The following is a 22,892-nucleotide window of genomic DNA, read 5'->3' on the forward strand; positions in this document are numbered from 1 at the left end:
CAAGGTGAAGATATAGGCCATAACCTGCTGTGTTCTGCAAAGCGGAGCTTGTTGTAGCGTTGTGACTTAACCGGGGACTGAGACGATGACAGCCATGAGACTTTACTTACCCCAACTAATAAAAAATCAGTATATACCTTTTATAAAATAGAATAAATAAAATAAAAAATATTTCTGTTCAATACATACAGTCTCTCTCTCTCTCTCTCTCTCTCTCTCAGCCATCCCAGAGCATGCAAGGCTTTTCATGACTTTCCATTTCTTGAGATCAAAAGAATGCATAGATAATTGCTAAGTTAAATTCAGCATCAACTTAACTGCCAACTGTGAGCGCTTCCGATCGCCTCCGTGTTCATTATTTGCTCTCGTATTTTTCTTTATGTACAATGTATATCAGTATTTCACACTTTGGCCATTTGGTGAATTTTGAATTTTCAAAAAATAGAAAAGAAAAAAAAGGCATTTCATTAGAGGAAAATAACAATAATACATTTAAAAAAAGAAAAACATAGCTTATAAAGATGATTAATGCCAAATGTTACATGAAATCGGTATTATGTACACAAAGTTTTTGTCATCTCGTTCACATTTCAGCATCCTTGTGACAAAAGAAGAAATCATCTCCGTTACTAAAATAGTTTCTTTAGGTTCCCCCGTGGAGACAACATGCTGACCGTTAGCTAAGCCCCCCCCCCCCAAGTTACTGCCTCTGCCCCTGTCAAGCATTCCTTTGTTTTTTAGGGCAGCAGCCACTTATTTATCACAGAAATGTGACGCAGCACAAACAAAAACAACAAAACAAAAACAGGCAAAGACGAAGCCCGGGAATCTCACAAGTCTCACCGGTGACTTCAACTCAGCCTCCTAGTAGATGTACCTAGTTTGAAACTCCTATGTCGCCTCGTTCTCAAGTTATCGCATTTACAAGATTTCCTGACCTTGAGGTCAGAGGTTAACATTTTTATGTTGTTTTTTGTGCACTGCAGACTATGTCAAGTTGAAATAAATCAGTGCTGCAGACAGAACAGCAGAAAAACAGTTGCCACGGGGTTGCAATCAAACCTTCTTAATAGTAACAATAATTTTAACCACTTTCTACAACTGACGTTTACCAGTGTGTGTTTTTATAAATGAAGCTTTTGGGGAACTTTATAACTACATTGAATTTTCTTCAGTAATCCAGATACAAGTCTTGTCTCAAAATCAAAGGTCAGAAAAATGTCCTTACACCTTAAAAGGCAAGTAGATCAATGGAAGTTTAAAACTTATAAGTGGGAGAAACAGGAATACTTCTCTAAGAGCAATCAGAGGTTTTGAAATGATGACTTAGAAAAGGTTAATGCCCTTCCTGTGGAAAGGTGTTTTAAGGAAACTGGTAAACCTGATCATGTGGTCGACATAATGGATTCTATGAATACCCAGATTGTTTCGAAGAGGGAAATGGTGCCCACAGAGCATAAACTGAACCTTAATGGTCATTCCTGAAAGACAATCGTGCGTAACATAAACATAAGCCAACCCAAAGTCATCCCCCACCAAGGTCTTCAAGGTCAACTTAACGATTTAGTGGTTGAAAATTGAACAATTGATCAACATATCTAAAGTATCTTACAATATGGTATCTTAAATATCATGTCACATTTGATCACAAACCTCTTCTTCAAGGTCAATAGATTGATCCGAAGGTCAGAGTTATAATAATACGATACAGAGCTATTTAAAACTATGTTTCTTACTGCCATTGTTTGTATTGACAACATATGGGCATATAGGGAATGTGAATATGTGGGGATTCTAAATATCACATCACTTTGAACCTTTGACCTCGTCTTCAAGGTCATATAAGGCCAAACTTTGATAAAATGCCTTTAATTTTTAAAACTGTGATTAAAACTCTTCTGCCTTTGTTTGTGTTGGCAACATTTAGGATACGATACTCATTATGGGAATTATTCCATTAAAGTAATGCATTAAAGTCTGCATCCAAATATCATGTCACGTTTGACCTCTGACCTCACTTTTACATGTCACACCAGCCATTCTTTCAAGTTGACCCAAAAATGTGTTTTTACTGCACTACAAATGTCTTAAATTATGTTTAGAAGGGACAACGAAAACAAAATGAGTATGCACAAAAGGCAGCACTATTCCCTTAAAAGTAAATACTGCCCAGAGCGTGGCAGAGGTTGGCACTCTCTGAGGTTTCCTTCCAAGGAATAAGACTTTACTGTAAATCTTTGACATTTTTCTTTGAACACTGGATGCTTTTTCACTCCCTTTCAGTCCAGTCCTTGTATGTCCTCGTGTTTTCTTATTGTTAAGTCTCCGTCTGTGTTAGGTGTTCTCATGTTTGGTCATTTCCTGTGTTATTTTGGTACTCTGTCTCATGTGGCTGTTCAGTTTTCTTTCCCCGAGTCTTGTTTCCCCCGTTTGTCTGCACCTGTGTGTTCCCTACAGCTGCCTCTAGTTCCCATTATTCCCTACTGTGTGTGCATATGAGCCCAATCAGGCCTTTCTCTTTTATCAGTAAATCTCTTTACCCCTCGCAGGGTGTGTCCAGTCTGCCTTAGATCCTGTTATTTACACTTGTAATATTTTCAGTCACTTTTAGTTTGGTTTTCCCTTCTTAAGCATTTTCAGTTAGTTCTGTTCCTGCTCTCCTTTCTTCCCCTAAATTTGTTACCCTTTATTTTTAGACTGTTTCAGCTGCCATTCAATAAAGGTATGCTTTAATTTCCATCTCACCTGCCTATGCTAAGTCTGCATTCAGGGTCCTGATCCACAACTCATGTCAATAAGCTTGTTAGACTTTTGTCTAAACTATAACCTGTATTTCAATAACAGAGAGATCACTTGGAAGAATTTGACATGATGTATTGAGATAGAAATTAATGTATTTAGTAATTAGACTCCAACCCATCATGTTAGAACAGAATCCCAACGGTGATAGGATTTAGGACAGGACCTCCCAGAGTCTAGACACTAGTGGTGGTGAAGAAAGTCTCAGAGAAAGAAAGTCTGAACACAAAGTGGAGGCTGATAGGCTCAAAGTAGGCAGGCGAGAAGATGATTGGAATAGAGTAATGATGTCATTATTTAGATTGACAGCGTGGGAACGCGGTACATAATGTCAACAGAAAAGCAGCCGAAGACCAATGAAAGCAGGCAGATGACTGATCACAGATCTTCCTTATTGAACTTACCCATGAGCTTCATTTCCATGTATGTTTGCACATGTCTCAATAAAGTTTCCTAGCAAAACATTAAGAAACTGGGGTTTCGCAAGACTTTTTCACATCACTGTACACAAACATTAAAATGTGAGTACACAAATATATATATACACGTGAGCCTTTCACACTGTTACGATGGCCCAAAACAACCCACACAGGAGTAATGCACAAAGAAATAAAAATAACATAAAACAAAGTCTGTGAAGAATAGCTTTTTCTCCCCCAAATTACACCTGAAACCTTCAACTCCTGGCAGCTAAATGTCATGTAGCTGCAGGCAATGTGAGTAATTAGAGAGCAAGAGTACAGTTCCCGTGGCACACACAAAAAACTTGCTGTTTTATATCACTGATGCACACTTTCTGCAAAAAAACAGGGACCGTCATTAAAATCTGGGTTTGTACTGTTCCACACAAAACTGGACTATTTCAGGAATTTCCCTTTAGTTAGTGCATTCAGCCTGTGTCAGTCAGCTGCTGTTCCTTTGAAAATTGTAGAAGAAATACACAAGATCAAAAATACACATTCATTATTTACTGTTTCTATTCTATTTTTACCCACTTGATTACACCACAGCAGCTGTGGAGGTCAATTGTACCACTGCTGAGGTTTTTCTCCCAAAAGCGATGGTTGTATTTTTTTTAGCGTTGTGGTTTTCCATACAATATGTTGTCCAGGTCAAGCATGAGAGTCCCTGCTTATGGTGATTAAATGGGGGATTTCTTTCAAATGTTAAATAGACACGCTGTCAGTGTGAAATGTGTCACAGAATATGCGCATTACACATGTATGTTATACAATAACGATAAAGGTGAAATCTTTAAAGAATTTTGCTGCCAAAGTGTAAAAGAATATTTCAAATGCTTTAAATGTTTCTCTTAGAATGACTTCTGTTCAATGATGGAAACAGGAAATTCACTCCCAAGGCTACAATGTTTCACCGAATTAGAGATTAACTCTTGGAACTGATCCAGATTCACGCCTATAACGAAGAATGGAGATGTTTCAGAATGTGATGCTCATACATCAGATATGTTCACATATACTTATGAAACTGGAGGCTTTGCCTTTATTTTCTAAAGGAACTGTCATAAACTAATAGTCTTATTTTTGTGCATCTCTGGACTCAATTCGTGCATGATGTTGAGGTATGCAGGTGTCATACCATAGCAAAGTATTACACAGATCTTTGGTTAAAAATGTAGCTTACTTCAAGTTACAGTAATCTAATCCATTTATAATCATAATCAGGTTTGTGGGCTTGGTTCTATTTCTCATCATAAGAGAGTTTCTTTAAAAATGAATAGCTTCAAATAGCAATCAAAGTTGTCATCAGTATCTTTTTTTGGAATCACCTTTTTCGTGGTAAAATGCTATTTCATTCCTGTCAAAATGTGTGTAACCTTTGGCATTGCCATATTCATAGATTCAGCTAAAGTAATGGGAACAAATTATGTGTTTTTGTGACAGGCTGCTAAAAACATAGTGCCTAAAGATACAAATTAAATTGGTTCTTTGCTCAGTTGTCAGTTATGTGTAGAGAAAATAGAGCTTCATTTCTTGAGTTTGGCACGTTTTTATGCTTGAGTGATTCACTGGTCAGTGTTAAGTGCTCAAACACATCCCTCTGAAAATGGTCTGGCACCGGACTGGAGTGAAAAAGCAGCCAGTGACCAAAGAAAACCTTGGAAAGAGCTTTAGAAAGGCTAGAGACCCATGTGATGTGACTGACAGAAACTAATTTAGAAAAAAACTGATGTATTTGTTGATTGATATTTTTATATGGATTTGTATTGACAATGACATTGACGAAATGTCAACGCCTGACATGTTTTATTTTCTGTGTATTCTGCTTGGATCTCTTTTGGTTTTGTTAGTTTTTTGTGGAGGATCCTGGAGGACCTGTGGATGACATCCTGCCAACTGTGAATCTAACCAATAACAGCCAGCTGGACTACATGGTGGACAACACAGGCAAAAACAAGTTTTACCTGCCAGTAAGTACAGCAGTGAGAGGTCAGCAACATGACCTGCAGAGAAAGTACTGCGGCCATCTAAAATGACATCTAAACAAGAAAAATGAGACATCTGTGTCTCTGTGTTGTGTTGTGTTCGTGTCCAGCTCTGTATCTTTTCTTGCAGCCCCTCAGTTCATTGTCTATCAGAAACGAGCTGTTTTAGTTGTGCTCCCTTTAAGGCAGCATTTAGGCCTCACAAAACTAAAAGTATCCCACATTTTTATCAAAGTATGCAATATAACTTATCAGTCACACAGCACATGCCATATTGGGTCGTCTGTTGTTGATGTTCCTTTACTCTCTTTCAGTACTTTATCTACTGCTGTATACTGGGCTTGGTGTCATGCTCCGTGTTCTTGAGGATCAACTACGAGCTGAAGATGGTGGTGATGCTGGTCGCCGTGGTAATCTACAACATCATCATCCTGCAGACACATGCAACTCTACTGGATGGATTTAACAAAGCCTTATACCGCACAGATAAACCAGACAGGTACCTGCATGCACTCGTTCTCCCTTCTTCCTCCACACATCCTTTCTGCTTCATTATTTAGGAAATGATGAAATCATTTTTAGGCCAACTTTAGGTTAATATTATCTGTTTGAAACCCTCCATCACGCTGACCCTGCAGCCTGCTCACATCAGTAGAAAAGAGCTTATTAAAATGACTAATGAGACTGGACCACGGGGGAAGACTGATGCTGAGGCAGCGATATCCCATGTGACTGTCGATCAAGTGTAACCCCTGGAGATGGGGATGATGAATGGCAGCAGTTTGTGTTGATGGAGCTCAATTCACTTTTGACTGACAGCTAGAGTCTCACTGCTGACAAAATCCCATTATGCAAAAAGTTTCCAGGGCACCTAGAGAGACTGCGGAAAGAAAAAGTTTTTTTCTCAAGCTCATATTTCTCCTTTTGTTTGTCTTCTTCACCTCAGCTGTTATTAGCATGAAGACAATACTGCTTTTGCCAGAGCACGGAGGCAAGTAAATAAGAATAGCAATGAAGTGGAAAAACAAAAAAGAAACAGACCAGAGCTGACAAATAATAATTTCCACTTTAGTATCTTGAAGGAGAACTTTAGTTGTACTGTCTGTGTTATAACAGGCACAGGATTACATATCCACAGGCTGTTGAGCTAGAAGCTACAGCTACGAATCATTGAAGTAAGTTGATACATTTATAGTTGATGTATTAAAAATATAGAGGAGTGGTTGCAGGCTTTCTGCCGTTTTTAAATACAGTGGCCAGGAAGGATATCTCCCTTCTGACCAAATAGATTTTAATTATATGACTACACATCAGCCACATACAAAGTACGTTAGGAGAAGAAAGGGGAGGAGAAGGGAAGTTTTAGGCCTGGGCATGCTGTGGAGGCACATTTCAATTCATGCCTGCCCTTTTAAACTGCAGACATGAAATATTATACCTGTATTTTATCATCGGAGAAAGGGTCCCCTTTACCAAAAAAAGAAAGAGACAAGCAGTATTGATAAAATGTCATCTTGTTCCTAACCTCAAGCCTGACCTCCTGAACCAAAGTCAAGGCTCTAACACATGAGCATTTGCATAAACATGCTCATTTATTCCTCAAGTTGTCACAGTTACCTATTGTCAACAGATTAGACATCCAACAGCAGCTAACAAAAGCAAAAACAGCAGAAGTTATGAATAGAAAAGATCGGGGTATCCTCAACAACTCAGTCAAAAGTGAGCTTCGCTGACTCATCAACTCGTTCGTTTCAGAGTCCCTTCACAAAGTTTTACAGCTTCCTCCAGAATATAAAAAGTGGATGTTTCTCACCCAACACTGACAGCTGAGGTAAACAGCTGACTCAATAGGGAAAAACTTAGAGGTCAAGAGTCACTTTGCTGTCTGAGTACACTTCCTACAGATGAACCACAGCCAGGGGTCCAAATATAAATGCATAATGTTTAATTGACCTCATCTGTTTTCTGGACCCCATAGCCATGACTGCTATGGGTTTCAGTCTAACCTTAATGTTTTTTCTCTCTTTTGGCTAACTAAAATGTGTTTGTCCTTTATCATCTACCATTACTAGGATTATGAACTTAAATTAGGAGGGGCAGTAAAAACAGAATTAGGCTGACCACAATCTACTGGTGAAAATTTACACAAGGTTCAAATGGGATAATAAGGGAAGTTTTCAAAAAACGAATAGATACAAAAGAGAAGAATCTAGCAGTGCTTGTTCATAGTTATGCCAATTTATAAAAACTGTGGACACTGATTTTTTGGGGGCTAATTGTTTCCCAAATTCTTTTCTGTTTCTTCAAAACTAGAGTCTTAAAAAAATAAAACTCAATCGAATTACTGTTTCTTAACCAAAACAAAAAGCGTATCAACTCAAGTAATATCAAGTATTCTAGAGACAAAGGTAAGACCATCTTACTGACAGCTGAAGCTTAGCCCAAACTGAGTGATGCAGGACAATTATCTTAAGACAAGCAGCAAAAAGAAAAGAATCACAGTGCTGCGATGGCCCAGTCAGTCCAGACCTCAACCTGACTGAAGTAGTAAATAGTAAGATCTTAAAAGAGCTGTGCATAAATGAATGTCTGCAGATTTTAATGAAATGAAGCAACACTGTAAAGAAGAGTGGACTAAAATCCCTCCACATCGATGTGAGAGAAGCCGTACAGCAAACAGTTACAAAGAAAAGGCCAAACCTAGCAGTCAGTCAGTCAGTCCTCTCTCAGACATACAGTCCTTGACAGCATCTGAATGTGTCAGCTTCGTGACTTAAGCACCCTGTGCACTTTTCTGTGAAAGATCTGCAAATGTCTGATCAGCTTTTATTATTTCCAGTAAGATTTGCACATTCATCTAACAACTAGGCAGCTGCAGCAGCACCTTAGCACCCAGCGACACACAAACACACTCACTTTGCCACTTTACTTAGTGACAATAGCAGAGAAAACTACACGCTGAAAAGTGTGGTTACACGTAACTAGAGCTGATGCTGAGAATACTCATTTCCACAAGTGCGACAAGTGTTTTCTCTCTGTCTCTGCTGTTGGTACGTTTGAATGAAGCTGTGAGGAACATTAACATACAGATGCATGTTGTATCATAGACACAGATGAAGCAATGTCACAAACCCTGTGTCTAGGCCAATATTGCCAAAGGTATTCACTCACCACCTATCTAAATCACTTCTATGGCCACAATTATATAAAAGCAAGGGAAAAAATGCTCCTGCAAACATTTGTGAAAGAATGTGTTGCCGGTGTGGTACATTGATAGGATGCCACCTAAGCAGTCGTGAAATTTCCGCACTACTAAGTATTCCACAGTCAACTGTTAGTGGGATTATAACAAAGTGGAAGTGAGTGGGAACAACAGTAACTCAGCTATGAAGTGATATGCCACGTAAAATCAGATTCGGGTCAATAGATGCTGAGGTGCATAGTCCAGAGAAGTCCCCAACTTTCTGCAGAGCCAATTGCTACAGACCTCCAAATGGGCTTCAGATTTGATCAAGAACAGTGCATAGAGAGTTTCAAGGAATAGGCTTCCATGGCCGAGCAGCTGCATCCAAGCCTTACACCTCCAAGTGCAATGCAAAGTGTCGGATGCAGTGGTGTAAAGCACACTGCCACGGGGCTCTAGAGCAGTAAAGACATGTTCTCCAGATTGACGAATCGCACTTCTTCATCTGGATATCCAGTGGGTTTGGCGGTTGCCAGGAAAACGGCATAAAGCGTAAAGTTTGCTGGAAAAGGGATTATGGTGGGGGTTCGTTTTTCAGGAGTTGGACTGGGACCCTTAGTTCTATGAAAGAAACTCTTGAAATGGTTTGGAGCTGGCCGCTTCCTGTTACAACACAACAGAGATGAGCGAGTTTGTTGTGGATGTACTTGACCGGCCTGCACAGAGCCCTGACCTCAACCTGACAGAACATCTTTGGGTAGAATTAGAGCGGAGTCTTTGAGCCAGGACCAAGGTCCAATATCAGCGTCCGACCTCACAAATGCACTTCAGGAAGTGGTCAAAAAATCCCATAGACACACTCCTAAAACCTTTAGGAAAGCATTCCGAAAAGAGTGGAAGCCATTATAGCTACAAGGGTGGGCTGACATCATCTTAAACTATGAATGAAGAATGGGATGTCATTCAAATTCATATGAAGGCAGATGACTTAATACATTTGGCAATATACTGTTTATGTATATATGTTAAAACTTATTTATTTATGGCCTTAGTTTAAAAGGGGCTCAGTGATTTCTAAAATAAAAGTCGGTATCCATACTTTTACCAAATGTTACTGAAGCAGGAGGAAAAATTGCATTTTATGGGCTTTCATGTGGATTCATGCACAAACCTGGTTTACCAGTAGCTGTTTCCAGCAGTAGGATGGAGTGTGTGTGTGATGGAATAATGTAAACCACAGTTTGTGTGTGAGAGCATTAAGCTTTTGAATTTTCAGAATAAAATGCTGAATGTTGTTATAGCATTTTCCTCTCCTTACAGACCGGGAGTCCTGAAGGATCTAAAGACCATGGGTTCTGTATCTCTGTTCATCTTCTTCATTACGCTACTGGTCTTAGCCAGGCAGGTGAGCAGCTTCCTCAAAGTGGTCTCGTGTAATTTTTTCCCTTTGAACGCTACGATTCTTTTCAGGTCATTCAGCACAATCGCAGAATCAGCGACTGACTCAGTGGAGCAGAGATGTTTTTGGGAAATTTAGCCCCGGTCGTTCTGGAACGACTTTTATGACTTTGTAGAAATTATTCTGGAACAGATGAAAGACAGTTAAACAGTGTTGGAGGACTTGGCTCATTATAAAGAAAGATCAAAATATCTTTGGAGCATTAGATCTGCCAGTTTGGCCCACTGCCTCCATCTCCTCTGTGCCCACCATCCTCACTTCATAAGACCCAAACTCATCTGACACACATTGGGTGTTTGTGTTTTATCTTTTTTTTTTTTTGTGAGGTATACCATCCATCATCTCTGACCTCAAAGCTGATGTTCGGGACAGAAGGACAGCCACAAGAGCTTTAGTACCCAAACTGGGGCTCCTCTGAGAGGCACAGTTGGTCCAAACTAGCTCCCTGTGTTGTTCTCATTCTGGGTCACTCTCAGCAGAAAAGAGGGGGGACTTTGTTATGGAAACACAACTTTGCTGAGTGAAACTCTTTGTCACATACAGATCATGAGGTAATTGGGTTTATTTTTTTCTAACAATGCTTTTGGGTTATTGAGAAATATCATTTGTAAAACAGGTCAAAAGGTCTTTCGAGTGGTATTGCCCACATTTTCCACTGGAGTTGGCTGTATATGCTTTAGGCTGCTATTAAGAAATTTGCCTTACAAATTCTTCATCTTTAGCTCTAATGAGGCTTTTCCCAGGCATTTAGTCAAAGAGAGGGGAAAGCAGGTTACTGTAAACAAGGCATCTGTAATTCATCCCTGAAGAACAGCTGCGCAATGGAGCAAAACTCATTTACAGGCTTTTTAGCTGGTTTCTAAACAGCATCTGATATGAGCTCTACTTCTTTCGGCCTACTTTTTCAGCCTAAAAGAGGTACTGGAATTTATTGTGCCACAAAACTGCACATACTCATACTGTGCATAGGCGCATATATACATGCGCACGAACAAGTGGTGTCACAGTTCTTCTCTTTTTCCTTTTTTCACACGGCTCTTCTCACTCGCCGTGACAAGTGGTTCAGACTTGCTGTCCTCAGAGGGCAAGAAGCTCCTCTGTATTTGCATTTCAGCCTCAGGCTATCAACACTATAGCGCAAGATCTCAGCGCAGAGCTGTATAGGCCCTCACTGTTAGTCTTCTAAATAGGCACCATACTTTAATCTCAGGGGAAACTTATTTAGTGCACACATACATCATCCAGACTACGAACCACACACATGAAGTACATCTCGAAGGACACTAAAAATGCTCCCACGCACACGCAAACACACCGTAGGGGCCAGCCCACAAGAAGCCTGCAGCGTTCACATACATGAGAGCATAATGATGGTGCGTTCAGGGGATGCTGCCTGATGCACACACACACACTCCTGGGATGTTTTGACCTCCCTATATGAATCTTCCTGACATATTTAGACGGTTCAAAACTACCTCAAGCTTGAATAAGCAAAGAGCAGAAAAAACAAAAAAAGCAGTGGCTATCTTTTATGCAAAACAGCCCTGTCTGTTCTCGATTTCCTTGAGCCATCATAGCGGAGCTTCACGCATTGTTTCATTGTTGTATTATTGGAGCTTTAATTTTCTATGAATACCAAGCATGCCCTTTAGTTTCAGTCGGTTAGGTTGCTCGAGATAGCCTATGAAGTTTCCGTTCAGTGGCGATGATTAGAATGGGATACGGGCAGCCGGTCGCTGAGAAATGCTCCCATATCGTGGACGAATATATGGAAGATGTTTTTACAGCATCCTGTCTGTGATTAGACTTGTGTTATAAAAAATGAATATTTGCAATTAACTCTAATTTAAAATTCGCTTTCTTCTCTGTGTATTAGTTGTTTTTTTCCCCTGTTTTTGGTTCAAGTTTCTACTGAGAGAGTGCTGGGTGTGAATGACGCTGGTGTCTCTTTACTCTGTGTCCTCCTGTAACAGAATGAATATTACTGTAGGTTAGACTTCCTGTGGAGGGATAAGTTCAAGAGGGAGTGTGAGGAGATCGAAACCATGGAGAACCTCAACCGGGTTCTGCTGGAGAACGTGCTACCAGCTCACGTGGCTGAACACTTCCTGGGGAGAAACTGGAAAAATGAGGTAGAGTGTTGTATTGTTATGCATTCCTGTTCAAGTGTACCCATTGTTAGCACTAGTACTATAGAAGGTAAAGCCTTCCGCAGTTTTTTAGCAGATTTATGGACATTTAATTACAATAACCAGCAGTGAACCTAAAATTAGGATACACATTACTGTGTGCTGAGACTCGAATGAGTTATGACTCAATAAATGAGAATGAGATTTAATGCACCCATCTTTTCACCTCGAGTAACATCCCTGCGTCATTTGTTTTTTTCCCGACCCTTTTTTCAGGAGGTGAAAGGCTTTAATCAAAAAAGGAAAAGAAAAGAGTAAAGAATAGCACATTGTGAGTGTTATGTTCTGAAATCAGCAGTTTCCCCAGGAAATTACTGAATTGGGCCAAAAAACACTGGCTTCCCAGAAATATTAAGTACTGAAATGAGATTTAGTACTTAGAAAAGAACCTGTTTCCCGCTGTTTTAAATCTTCTTGCTTAAGCTAATATAGTTGTTTTTATTTCATATATACCATGCAGAAAAATACAAAATATCAAACTAATTGTGTAAAGAGGTAGTTCAGGTAGCTCAGCCGTTATCCCAGAAGATACGTTGATCCTGATGTCAGCCCCATCACCATAGATACAGCTGATACCCTTCTAAAGACCCAATGTGCAAATTTCACATAGGCCCCCATCTCACAGGCCTAGAGACCAGTCAGAGACTGTTTGGGAAACACTTGTTGCTAGGGAAAACTAAGTATTGCCCAGTCGGTTGGTGGGTAGTTGTGGAAGGTTTCTGGCTGTCGCTATGTGAAACTGGCCACGGCTAATATATGGAAATGGGAACTGTTCACCTAAACCTTGCAGCAGTAAGATGCAACTTTTACTCTGAAGGTGAACATTCCTTGTTCCCATTTTGCATTCCACTTTTTTAAGTTTCAGTAGTTTTTTTGCAAACAAGTTGGCATCTTCCATACAAGCTAGAGGTGATGATGGCAATCTGCTGGCAACAGAAGTCATCGCAAGGAGGTTTTCAGTGCAGCACCACATTGTGACCGATATCAACCTGTGACAGCCAGCAACCACTTGCCAACTGGTCAGGAAGGTTATATTTTCTCCCAGCAACCAGTGGTTGGTCTCTAATCCTCTGTGAATGAGGTCTACGCTGTCATAGTCTTCCCACCAATGCTGTGCACCTGCAAGCCACTTTGCAACCCACCTCCACCTGATTACCCACCTCCACCTGGGACAAACATAAAGCAGAGATGTGTTTCTGTTAGAGGAGTTAACCTGTGGAATAGTTATGACAGGGATTTAAAAAGGCGGAGTTCATTTTCCTTGTTTAAAAACAAGTTTAAAAATAAAGTATTAGAAAAATCTATAAATCAAGAATGAAAAGAGCAAAAATAATAATACTGGAACTCTTGGTTGTTTTGCTTTGATGTAGTTACTTATCTAAGGTGGAAAGTTTTTGTTTGTTTGTTTGTTTGTTTGTTTTTGCTTTGTTTTAAGCTTTGCTTCGAGCCCTGTGTACAGGAGCTGCATGCTAAATGATCTTTTGTTAAAAGGGTTGGCGTAATAAGCATATGCTTCAGCCAATACCTTTGTCTACCCTTGTCTCGCGCTTTCTTGCTTTGTGGTAATCTTTATTCTGTATTCACTGAGATATTTGAATGCTAATCAATAAATCAAAAAAATATCAGAAATAAAATAAATTACCTCCTAATGCTATATTTGACTTAATTAGGGTCATATCTGTCGTCACTAATGTTTCCTCTGTTTCGTGGTTGGCATCTTCATGATAATCTACCAGAATAGCACACACCACCAAGCATAAATCAGTGCAGATGGAAATAATCTTCTTTTGACTATCGTGGTACTGACTGAAAAATACATGATAAAAACTGCATATTTTATATGTGCTGTTAACACATATCCTTTATAATGATATTCCTTATCTGTCACATATTGTTCAAATCATTTTCTTTCCCAGTGGAGTTTAATAAACACATTCCCTTTTGATTTCTGTTATTTCACTCTTTCCACAGACGCTGTATTAGACGTGGCCTACTTGCTTAACATACTTTCCGTTCCCGTGTTTCACCTCAGTTGCTCTGCTCTTACTTCTGTCTGTCTTGTAATGAACGCTGTTACTATTTTGCTCCTGCAAACACCCAGAGTCCCCCCGCAGACATGATTAAAGCTTCTTCGTATTTATTTAAAGAGTCGGTGTCATTGTTCAGCACGAGCTATTCAGCTCATAGATTTCCTTCACCTGTGCCAGATCAATACAACCCATAGAGCCGTTATCTTCTTCTCGCTCGTTACCAGGACCTTTATCATCAGTCGTACGAGTCGGTGTGTGTGATGTTCGCCTCCATCCCAGACTTCAAAGAGTTTTATACTGAGTCTGATGTCAATAAGGAGGGACTGGAGTGTCTCCGTCTTCTCAACGAGATCATAGCAGACTTTGATGAGGTAAACTCCTCTCATATTGATAATCCTTGCTGTCTCAGTCACAATGGAAAAACGAAAAAACGAAAAAGAAAAAAATAACCTTCCCCTGCTGCTTTTTTTTGAGAAGCAATCACACTTGGTTATTATGCTCTAAAGTAGCAGGGAAAGCAGAAGAAAATGCCAGCGTTTGGCTGAAAGCCACCGCTATTTCCTGCTTCTTGTAGATGTAATATAATGGGCTCTTTTCCTCCTGCACCCGCAGCTGCTGTCCAAGCCAAAATTCAGCGGAGTGGAGAAGATTAAGACCATCGGTTCTACCTACATGGCTGCGACTGGACTCAACGTGACGCCAGGACCAGATTGTGCACAGGCAAGTTTCTACACATGTCTGCATTCACAAAGACCCACACAGTGTTTACTGCTGCTCCAGACAATCTGCATATCATTCAAGCACCAGTGATTCATTACTGCACTTTGAATACATCAGTGTAAGCAAATTAGATCATCGTTCAGAAATGTGGCAGCACTGTGCTTTGTTTAAAAGAAAAAAAAACCTTCCTGATTGGTGGAAATGTGTTTAATTGACATTTGCAAAGCCCCCACCAGCCACCCAAACCCCCAGTCACTGTTGCTGCACCTGCATCTTCTAGCAGAGCACATAATGTAGTCTGCAGGGATAAGAGCGCTCTGCACTCAGAATCCTTGGTAATTTTTATAACAATGCGTAGCTGATTTCACACAGGGGCAGACAGAAGCAGGCGTCTCTTTGATGGCTGATTTGCTGGACTGCTGCAGGCTGATTGTATCAGCTGTTGCCAACTTTGTCACTTTTTAATGTTTCCAGCTTGCTGATTTCAGATAAAGAAGCATGTAAAGCTAAAAAAAAAAAACCACTTGATCACACAATACTGTACATGACATCAGTAAATAACATGGGGGGATTAGCTTTGTTTTGAATCAAGTGTTTTTGTTCCAGTATTTTAAATGAAAATGGAATGAGAGCAGATCAGTCACAGCCCTGGCTAGATCATTTGTTCTGTGTAGAGAACCAGGATTTATCTTCTTTAAACGCTTTGCCTTACATCTGGGCATGAAAAGGTTTTGAGGATTTTAGCATTAACTCATTAAGCAGCAAGTTTGGGAAACTAGCTTACTCCTAACCCCTTTTTGTGGTGTTACAGAGACAAGTATTCCCCAGATACTAGGGATGTGCGTAGTTATTAAATTAAACAATTAAATTAAAAGCCTTAACCCTTGCGAGGCAGAAATATTACTCAGTTAAGCTATGCGACAACAAATAAGGGGAACATCTTGTAAGAGCATTGAGATTTGGAAGTATTTTCATGTAGGAAATGCTGGCTAGGTGTAATAAACTATAAATTTAACATTTTATTATGGCCCAACCATAACCGGCTTAGCAACCTGTTTCTGTTGCTATCCAGCTGTGCTGCTGTAAACTTCATCTCCAAAGCGTTTACTGCCCAGTGTAAAACCAAGCTACTATCACTTTAAAAACATAAACAGTCACAATCTCGCACTAGTGTCCCCTGTGACTGTTTTCTCTTCATTACCCTCAGGAACACGACAGACAGTACATGCACATTGGCACAATGGTGGAGTTTGCATTTGCTCTCGTTGGGAAGCTGGATGTCATCAACAAGCACTCTTTTAATGACTTCAGACTGCGGATCGGTGAGAGCTCTTCCTCGTAGCATGAACACGGCACAGATTTCACTTTACATAAAGGTGTGTAATCATTCTGAAATGTTAACTGCTTTGTCTATTTGTAAGGCATAAACCATGGGCCAGTGATTGCAGGAGTAATTGGGGCCCAGAAGCCTCAGTATGACATCTGGGGAAACAGTGTGAATGTGGCCAGTAGGATGGAAACCACTGGGTTACTGGGAAAAATACAGGTGGGATGTCTTCCAAAGCACTCTTGTATTTCTTGCCAAATTTTATTGAATTTTTTTTTTTTTTAATCACATCTCGTCCTTCTGTGCAGGTAACAGAGGAGACACGTGAAATCTTAACAAAATTAGGGTACATGTGTTCATGTCGCGGCATCATCAATGTGAAGGGTAAAGGAGAGCTGAAGACCTACTTTGTTCACACAGAGATGACCAGATCTCTGTCACAAGGGACCGTGATGCCTTGAGCACGCCACGCTAACCGAACAAATAGACTTGACGACACAATTGCGCACACAAAGTGGCCGTAGAAGTGATTTGTCATTCTCTGTTAAGTAAAACCCATTACCAGAAGCCAGCAGCACGACGGATAGATGATTGTAAAGAACCACTTTTGTCCTTAGCAGCACAGTGTAAGCTGGAGCCAAGGTGCACCGCCGCAGTCCTTCAAGGCTGCACTTAAGATGGTTTTCACATCTCAAGTGTAACAAGGACTTCACTCTGAGGGGTCACTTGACTGTCTAAAGGAGTGCCTGACTCAAAGGGAGGTTTGCTAAATTAGTGCAGCTCTCAAGGACCGCAGTCACCCGTCTGTACAATAGTAGCGGTGTGGAGCTAATTACCCATGCCAGTGTTGCTGTGCTTCAGAGCCTTACACTCGAGCAAACTGAGCCGCCTGCCGAGCTGTGGTTTTTTGTTTTTTGTTTTTTCCCTATCTACGCTTGGTTGGCAATGTGAGCCGGTTTGTTCCATTTTATTGCAAATGGATGTTACAATAGTTTATTGTCATTTAGAGCTATTGTTGCCAACAAAATGCCAGCGTGATGGTTAGTTTGCCAGAACCTGTGATTTGTATTTATAACTACAGAGCCGCGTTTGTGTCCCACTCGAGCAGGTGGACTCAGGCGCGGGCTCAAAAGTAGAGGTTTCTTTTTTATAATCCATCTGGAACCAAACCAACCGCATGTGTGTAAATGTCCACTGCCATTCTTTTGTTATTCATTAAACATTTGTATATAAACTGACGTCCTTTGTCTGTCTTTGGTTTAGTGCTCTAAACAGAAGAGCACGATAAAAGATCTGTCACACTGTAAACACACGAAGTATTCACTGGAGTCAGTAGCTCATTAGTTTCATTAGCTTTAAAGTTGTGATGCTCATTTCCAGTTCTGTATCTTTAGTCTTACGCTGCTTGAATCACAGTTCAAAATAACCCTTAGAGTGTTTACCTGCTCAGAGCTATGGTGAAGCTCAGTATTTCACTCTGCCATCCACCTTCCTTTAAGCTAGCTTTCTCTTGATTGGCTGCCCCTCATAAACAGAAGGTTTCAACTTACATATATTAGGAACTTTTTACCTCTTTGACATGGCACAGAGCCAAGAGTCAAAACCCTGATAACCAACAGCTAATCTCAATGTCATTACAAGCTTGATAGTGATTATTTGAACATCTGTTCATGTTTATTTTGAGCATCTTTTGCTATAAATATATGTACAGGTTCATAAAAAGGTAACCGTTCATATACTCTATATTCATTGCTCACGATTGCAAAGATTTTAAATCTTTTAGAAAATATCATTGTGGTTTATGGCTCCTGAGATTTAGAAATTCAATACACAATAGATGAAAATCAAAACTGCTTTACAACATAGAAATGACCAACTTCTGAAAAATATATATATTTCTACACTCAGTGCTTGGTTGAGGCTCGTTTATCATTAATTCCAGGATCAATGCAGCGCTCTTATGGCTTATGGCACAGCTAAAATGTTCTTGATCATAGCCTTCACCTCGTCTGTTTCCTGTCTTCCTTTTGTAGTAGTTTAATAATACACCACAGTGTGAGGTACAGATCAGGTGAGTTGACTGGTCAATCATGTACAGTAATAACATGGACAGTAAAACCATTCGGTAGTACTCTAAGTGCTGTGGGCAGGTGTGCTGAGTGCTGCTGGAAAAGCAAGTGAGCATGTCCATAAAGACTGTCAACAGATGAAAGCATGAAGTTCATTTTAATTCATTTCAATTTAATTGTATTTATACTGCATTAAATCACAACACTTGTATCAGCCTGTATTGCCAGGTTAAGACCCTAAAATAATAGTGAAAACCCCAACAATCAGACCACTCCCTATGAACAAGCACTTGGTGACAGTGGGAAGGAATAACTTCCTTTTAACGGGAAGAAACATGCAGCAGAACCAGGCTCAGAAAGGGGCAGCTATGGACTGTTTGAGGTTGGGGGAGACAGACAGGACAAAAGACATAATACGGACAAGAGCCTGGTAGAGTTGTGGTAGATGGCTAATAGACTTTGGACTTCATAAATTGGACTAACACCAGGAAATATTATGGGGCGGGGTATTTCTTGTCACTGTAACCTTGAAACACCAACTCCTCTAACAGCTCCCTAACATCACTGCAGTTCTAGCACCACATACATTTAAATCTTGTCAAGTTTCTAAGAATAAGAGCTCTATTTCAGCCACAGTACAAAGGCAGAAGCAAATGAGAGCTGTCTGCACTCAAAAATAATCTTATCGTGTAGGAGGCTGATCTCTGTTGCGTGGGTTTAGTATTTATACACAAAAAGAATCTGAGAACTTAGTGAACCGAGGAGGTTAGTGAGGTAAAAAAAAATGCATTTATGTAAGGCGAGGTGAACTAAAAAAAAACAGTAAGAAAAAAACTGATCAAATGCAGGGAGTGCAGCGTACACTGATGTAGAAGCTAATTTAAAAAGAATGGGTTGTTCAAATGATCAGTACCTGAGAGAAACTGGCCAGCTACTCCAACACTGGCTTCAACCTTTCAAATTTGCTCCATACAAAATCCCATTACAAAAATTCACATTATTCCTGACACCCAGAGTGTAAAAACAAACATCACACAAGAAGGCAGTCAGAAAACGAAATCTAATCTTTGAGCCATACAGAGAATTCACCTACTAAATCTGGGAAATACGTTATGATTCACTTCAGTCTCGACTGAAACATTATATTCATGCTGATTGAAGAAGAAAATGTAGGTGGACTTTCGTAGAAAATAAAGGTCTTTTCTAGTCATTAAGAATAAAAATCTGTCTTGCTACTACAGTCAACAGTTATGTCAGTGGGTTAAATGTTTACACTTGCATTCTTTTACTAAACAATCTACAGAGCACAACATTTTTTATTATTAGAGTTTCCACAGTGAGAAAAAAACGCCTTCATGCACTGATACGTCAGACTTTTAAGAAGGTCTCACTGATCCGTATCCTTCTTCCACACTCCATAAGATCCCATTTTTCATGTAGATTTCAGATCTAATGCAGGCTACACGCGCATACTGCCTCTCTGTGAAGTAGAGTGTGGGAGCGGGACGACGGCCATACTCTGACGAGGACAGCACCGGCACAGTTCTGGACCTCTCCTGGAAGGGAGCAGCATGGCCACATGGAAGAAGTGTTAAAGCTGCGCTAGCTGTGATGCATGTGTTGGACTTCTCTTTCCACAAAGTTGCATATTTTAAAAAGAGGAAGTTTAGGGAAACATGAAGCAGGAGGTTTCCACAGCAATTATGTTCATATGACAAAGTTACATTGAGGTAATGTCACACACACACACACATATACATATACATATAAAATAACCCCATCACTGATCATTTAGATTTAGTTCTTTTTTTTCTGGCACCAGGCAGCCTTTTTTTTAACAACATTATCTCCTGCTGAAGTTGATTTTTTTTCTTGCTAATTGTTACACACATAGCTGGTTTTGTGTCTTACATTTCATAAGGACCACAGTGTAACTGTACCTGATTTTCAGGTGAACAGAGACATTAATTTGAGAGGTAAAAAGAAATGTGGAGGCGTTGCACAGAAGGAATGTGTCTGTGGCATGAATACTGAACTGCTAGCTGTTGGAACGTGTCCGTATTACTTGCTGAAAGGATTCATCATTCCTGTTGCTGTTTGAATCAGCACGCCAGAGCTGTTACAGATGTAGCTAATGGATTCCTCCATCAGCTGCTGTAGACACAGTTTATGGATTTCTCCATCAGTTAAGACAGAATTCATTGAAAAAAATGACTGTAGCTGTGGTTAGTGACCACACACTTCACCACTCACTGGACATACAGCTGAACACCTTGTATAACATATTTCTGAGCTGCTGCTACCAGGACAGCTTTATCACCTCAATATAACTATTTCCTATAATACAGCTATATTTCCACCTTTTATTACAAGATGCAAATTAAGTAAAATTGTGGCTCTTTGCTATTAAAAACATCACATCTAGGGTGTGTCCATTAGATAACAATGCTATAACAACAACTAACTGTTAACTGTTTAAACCCCAAAACCAGACCAGTGAATCTGTTGCTTTGAAGTGTACAGCTTCAGGTCGATAACTAAACCTGCTACTGTTCTGATCAGTAAGACGGTTGAAGTAAAGGTATTTTTGCACTTAATGAAACTATCGTGGTTTGCTCCTCTGATTAGATTCGATTTAGTCTCTTTCTTATTGCTACGTCCCACACTGACAGAAATGAAAGCTGCCCTCCAAAATTGTATGAGCTATCCCCTGTTGTCTTTGGGAAAACTGAAATACACATGCTGCTCATTATTATCGAGGGCACTAAGGTGTCTCTGGGTGGGCTTTTTCAATAGCTCTGTTAACACCAGGAACCTCTGACTTCAGAAAGGTCAGGCAGTATGTGCTTCTGGCTCTGGTAGGTCTATATTTTTACAATTACATTCAGTGGAAACAGAAGAAGAAAAATAGAACACTGTCATCATGTTCTAATGAGAAAAAAAATGAAACATTTTTAAATTATTATTCTCATTTTTAACTCCATATTTTTTGTCCTTGGAGTCTGCGGCAGTTGTTTAATGCAAATAATGTTTGTTAAATGCCCTGTATTTCTGCGTACGTAAGAGGTGTATGCACTACATTACGTGACCATTACCTCTTTATTTATGTCAAGTCCTCTTCCTTTCCAGTGTTTTCTGTCATCCCGGGGGAGCCACATATCAAAACCCTCAACATGGTTGTGTAATCGGTCATACATGGACACATCTGAGACCTAAATGTGGAGAAGAAAGAGTTCAGCATTCAAAGTATTTCCTGTTGTGGAAGGAGATGCTTTTTTTTTGTCACTTTGGGCAATGAGAAGTAGGTGTTAATAGTAGAGGGGAACGCAAGAGTGCTAGCAAATACATAATACATGTATAAATATACAAAGGGTGAGTGGTGAACCGTTTTTATATAGTTTATAATTCAAAAGGAGTTCAAAAGCACCAACGCAACTTTATTAAGAAAGGAGTTTTAAGTAGGTACAATTTAATGTATTAACCCGCGTTAATATTCCCCATTTTGTTAACTGGAGATTTTGTTAATTGTTAATTGAAAATATAACTGTATCTATACTAGATACAAACTATAACTATAACTATAACTATAACTGAGCGTTATCCTAAATAACACTCAGTAATAAATATAACTGGCTAGGTTCTGTTAGCTAACCAGTGTTACCTTCGCTTCGTTGTTAAAGTAGGACATTTGTTTGGGCTCATTTCTTCGCGGTGTGACGTAGCTGAAGGCTGACAGTGTAGCCAGCGGTTTGGTTTTTGCCTCGAGTGAAACGTCCATCGTTCTAGCTCAAAACCCCAGAAAAGTCCAGTCTTAGGACGCAGGCGTCTGAGGTTGCTAAGATACCAACCTAGCAACTTGATGTGCTGCCTTCACATGCTTTTGGAGTTTCGTGTACTTCCGAGTCTCTTGCTGCTGAAGGTTTTAAATCAAGTGTTTTCAAATCAGGTGTGTTAAACCTAAAAATCAGGTTAGTGACTCCAATCTCGCCCACTGGACTTCATGGAAAATATGAAGGAGGGCGCACATTTTGGAATTCTAACTGTGTTTTCATAACGTTTACAGCTTTTCCTAATGAGAAATACCTCTGCAACATTCTTCACAGTACACCAAAGTAATAGATAAACATTAAATGACAGAAAAGTCTGGGTTTTTTCACTATCTATGTCACGATCCTGGGTCTTTTGACCCAGCGTTTGAGTTTTCGTTTATTTTGATGTTCATGGTATGTTTAAGTTCATTAGGCTAAGTTCATTTGCTTATTAGTTTCCCCTTGTGTTTTTAACCCCTGTTAAGTCTCCCTTGCCCTTCATGTGTTTCATGTTTGTGTGTCTTGTGTTGTCAAGTTCATGTTCTCATGTCTGCATCTCATTATGTTACCTGTTTTATTTTGAAGAAGTCCTGTGTTCCTGTGTTCTGTGTTTAGTTTTAGTTTAGTTTTCAGTCATTCCTTGTCAGGTCGTCTGCTCGTCACGTCGCATCTTCAGGTATCCATGTCAGTTCACCATGTTTCGGGTTTTTTCATGTTTTAGTTTTAGTTCACCCAGTTTAGGTTATTATTTAGTTTCACCCATGCCCTTTGTTTGTATTTATTTTGCCAGCCTTAATAAACTGCTTCTTTTCTGTTAATCCACGTCACGTTTCATAGTTTTGGTCTGCACTTGAGTCCTT

General features: G+C 39.8%; 2 protein-coding genes across 3 annotated transcripts in view; one reads left to right on the forward strand and one right to left on the reverse strand.

Annotated features, from left to right (window-relative positions):
• The window catches only part of adcy2b (adenylate cyclase 2b (brain)), a 76,187-nt gene extending 58,795 nt beyond the window's left edge, over positions 1 to 17,392 (forward strand). For both annotated transcript variants that reach the window (XM_005745478.1, XM_005745479.1), the window contains exons 17-25: positions 5,111 to 5,230; positions 5,560 to 5,744; positions 9,750 to 9,834; positions 11,862 to 12,020; positions 14,332 to 14,478; positions 14,720 to 14,827; positions 16,035 to 16,149; positions 16,249 to 16,373; positions 16,463 to 17,392. In XM_005745478.1, coding sequence (XP_005745535.1) covers positions 5,111 to 5,230; positions 5,560 to 5,744; positions 9,750 to 9,834; positions 11,862 to 12,020; positions 14,332 to 14,478; positions 14,720 to 14,827; positions 16,035 to 16,149; positions 16,249 to 16,373; positions 16,463 to 16,615 — 1,197 coding nt within the window. In that variant the 3' untranslated portion in view covers positions 16,616 to 17,392. The remainder of the gene's footprint in view (positions 1 to 5,110; positions 5,231 to 5,559; positions 5,745 to 9,749; positions 9,835 to 11,861; positions 12,021 to 14,331; positions 14,479 to 14,719; positions 14,828 to 16,034; positions 16,150 to 16,248; positions 16,374 to 16,462) is intronic.
• A 1,172-nt stretch (positions 17,393 to 18,564) lies between these two features.
• cfap90 (cilia and flagella associated protein 90) lies at positions 18,565 to 22,082 on the reverse strand. The gene is made up of 3 exons (XM_005745480.2): positions 21,885 to 22,082; positions 21,319 to 21,435; positions 18,565 to 19,779 (listed from the first exon to the last, which is right to left on the reverse strand). The coding sequence occupies exons 1-3, from the start codon at positions 21,999 to 22,001 to the stop codon at positions 19,600 to 19,602; spliced, it is 414 nt and encodes a 137-aa protein (XP_005745537.1). The 5' UTR covers positions 22,002 to 22,082; the 3' UTR covers positions 18,565 to 19,599.
• Positions 22,083 to 22,892: the final 810 nt, after the last annotated feature.

Source organism: Pundamilia nyererei, unplaced genomic scaffold (genome assembly GCF_000239375.1).
Source record: "Pundamilia nyererei isolate P.nyererei 1_Seehausen unplaced genomic scaffold, PunNye1.0 scaffold00159, whole genome shotgun sequence".
NCBI classification, from domain to species: Eukaryota; Metazoa; Chordata; class Actinopteri; order Cichliformes; family Cichlidae; genus Pundamilia; species Pundamilia nyererei.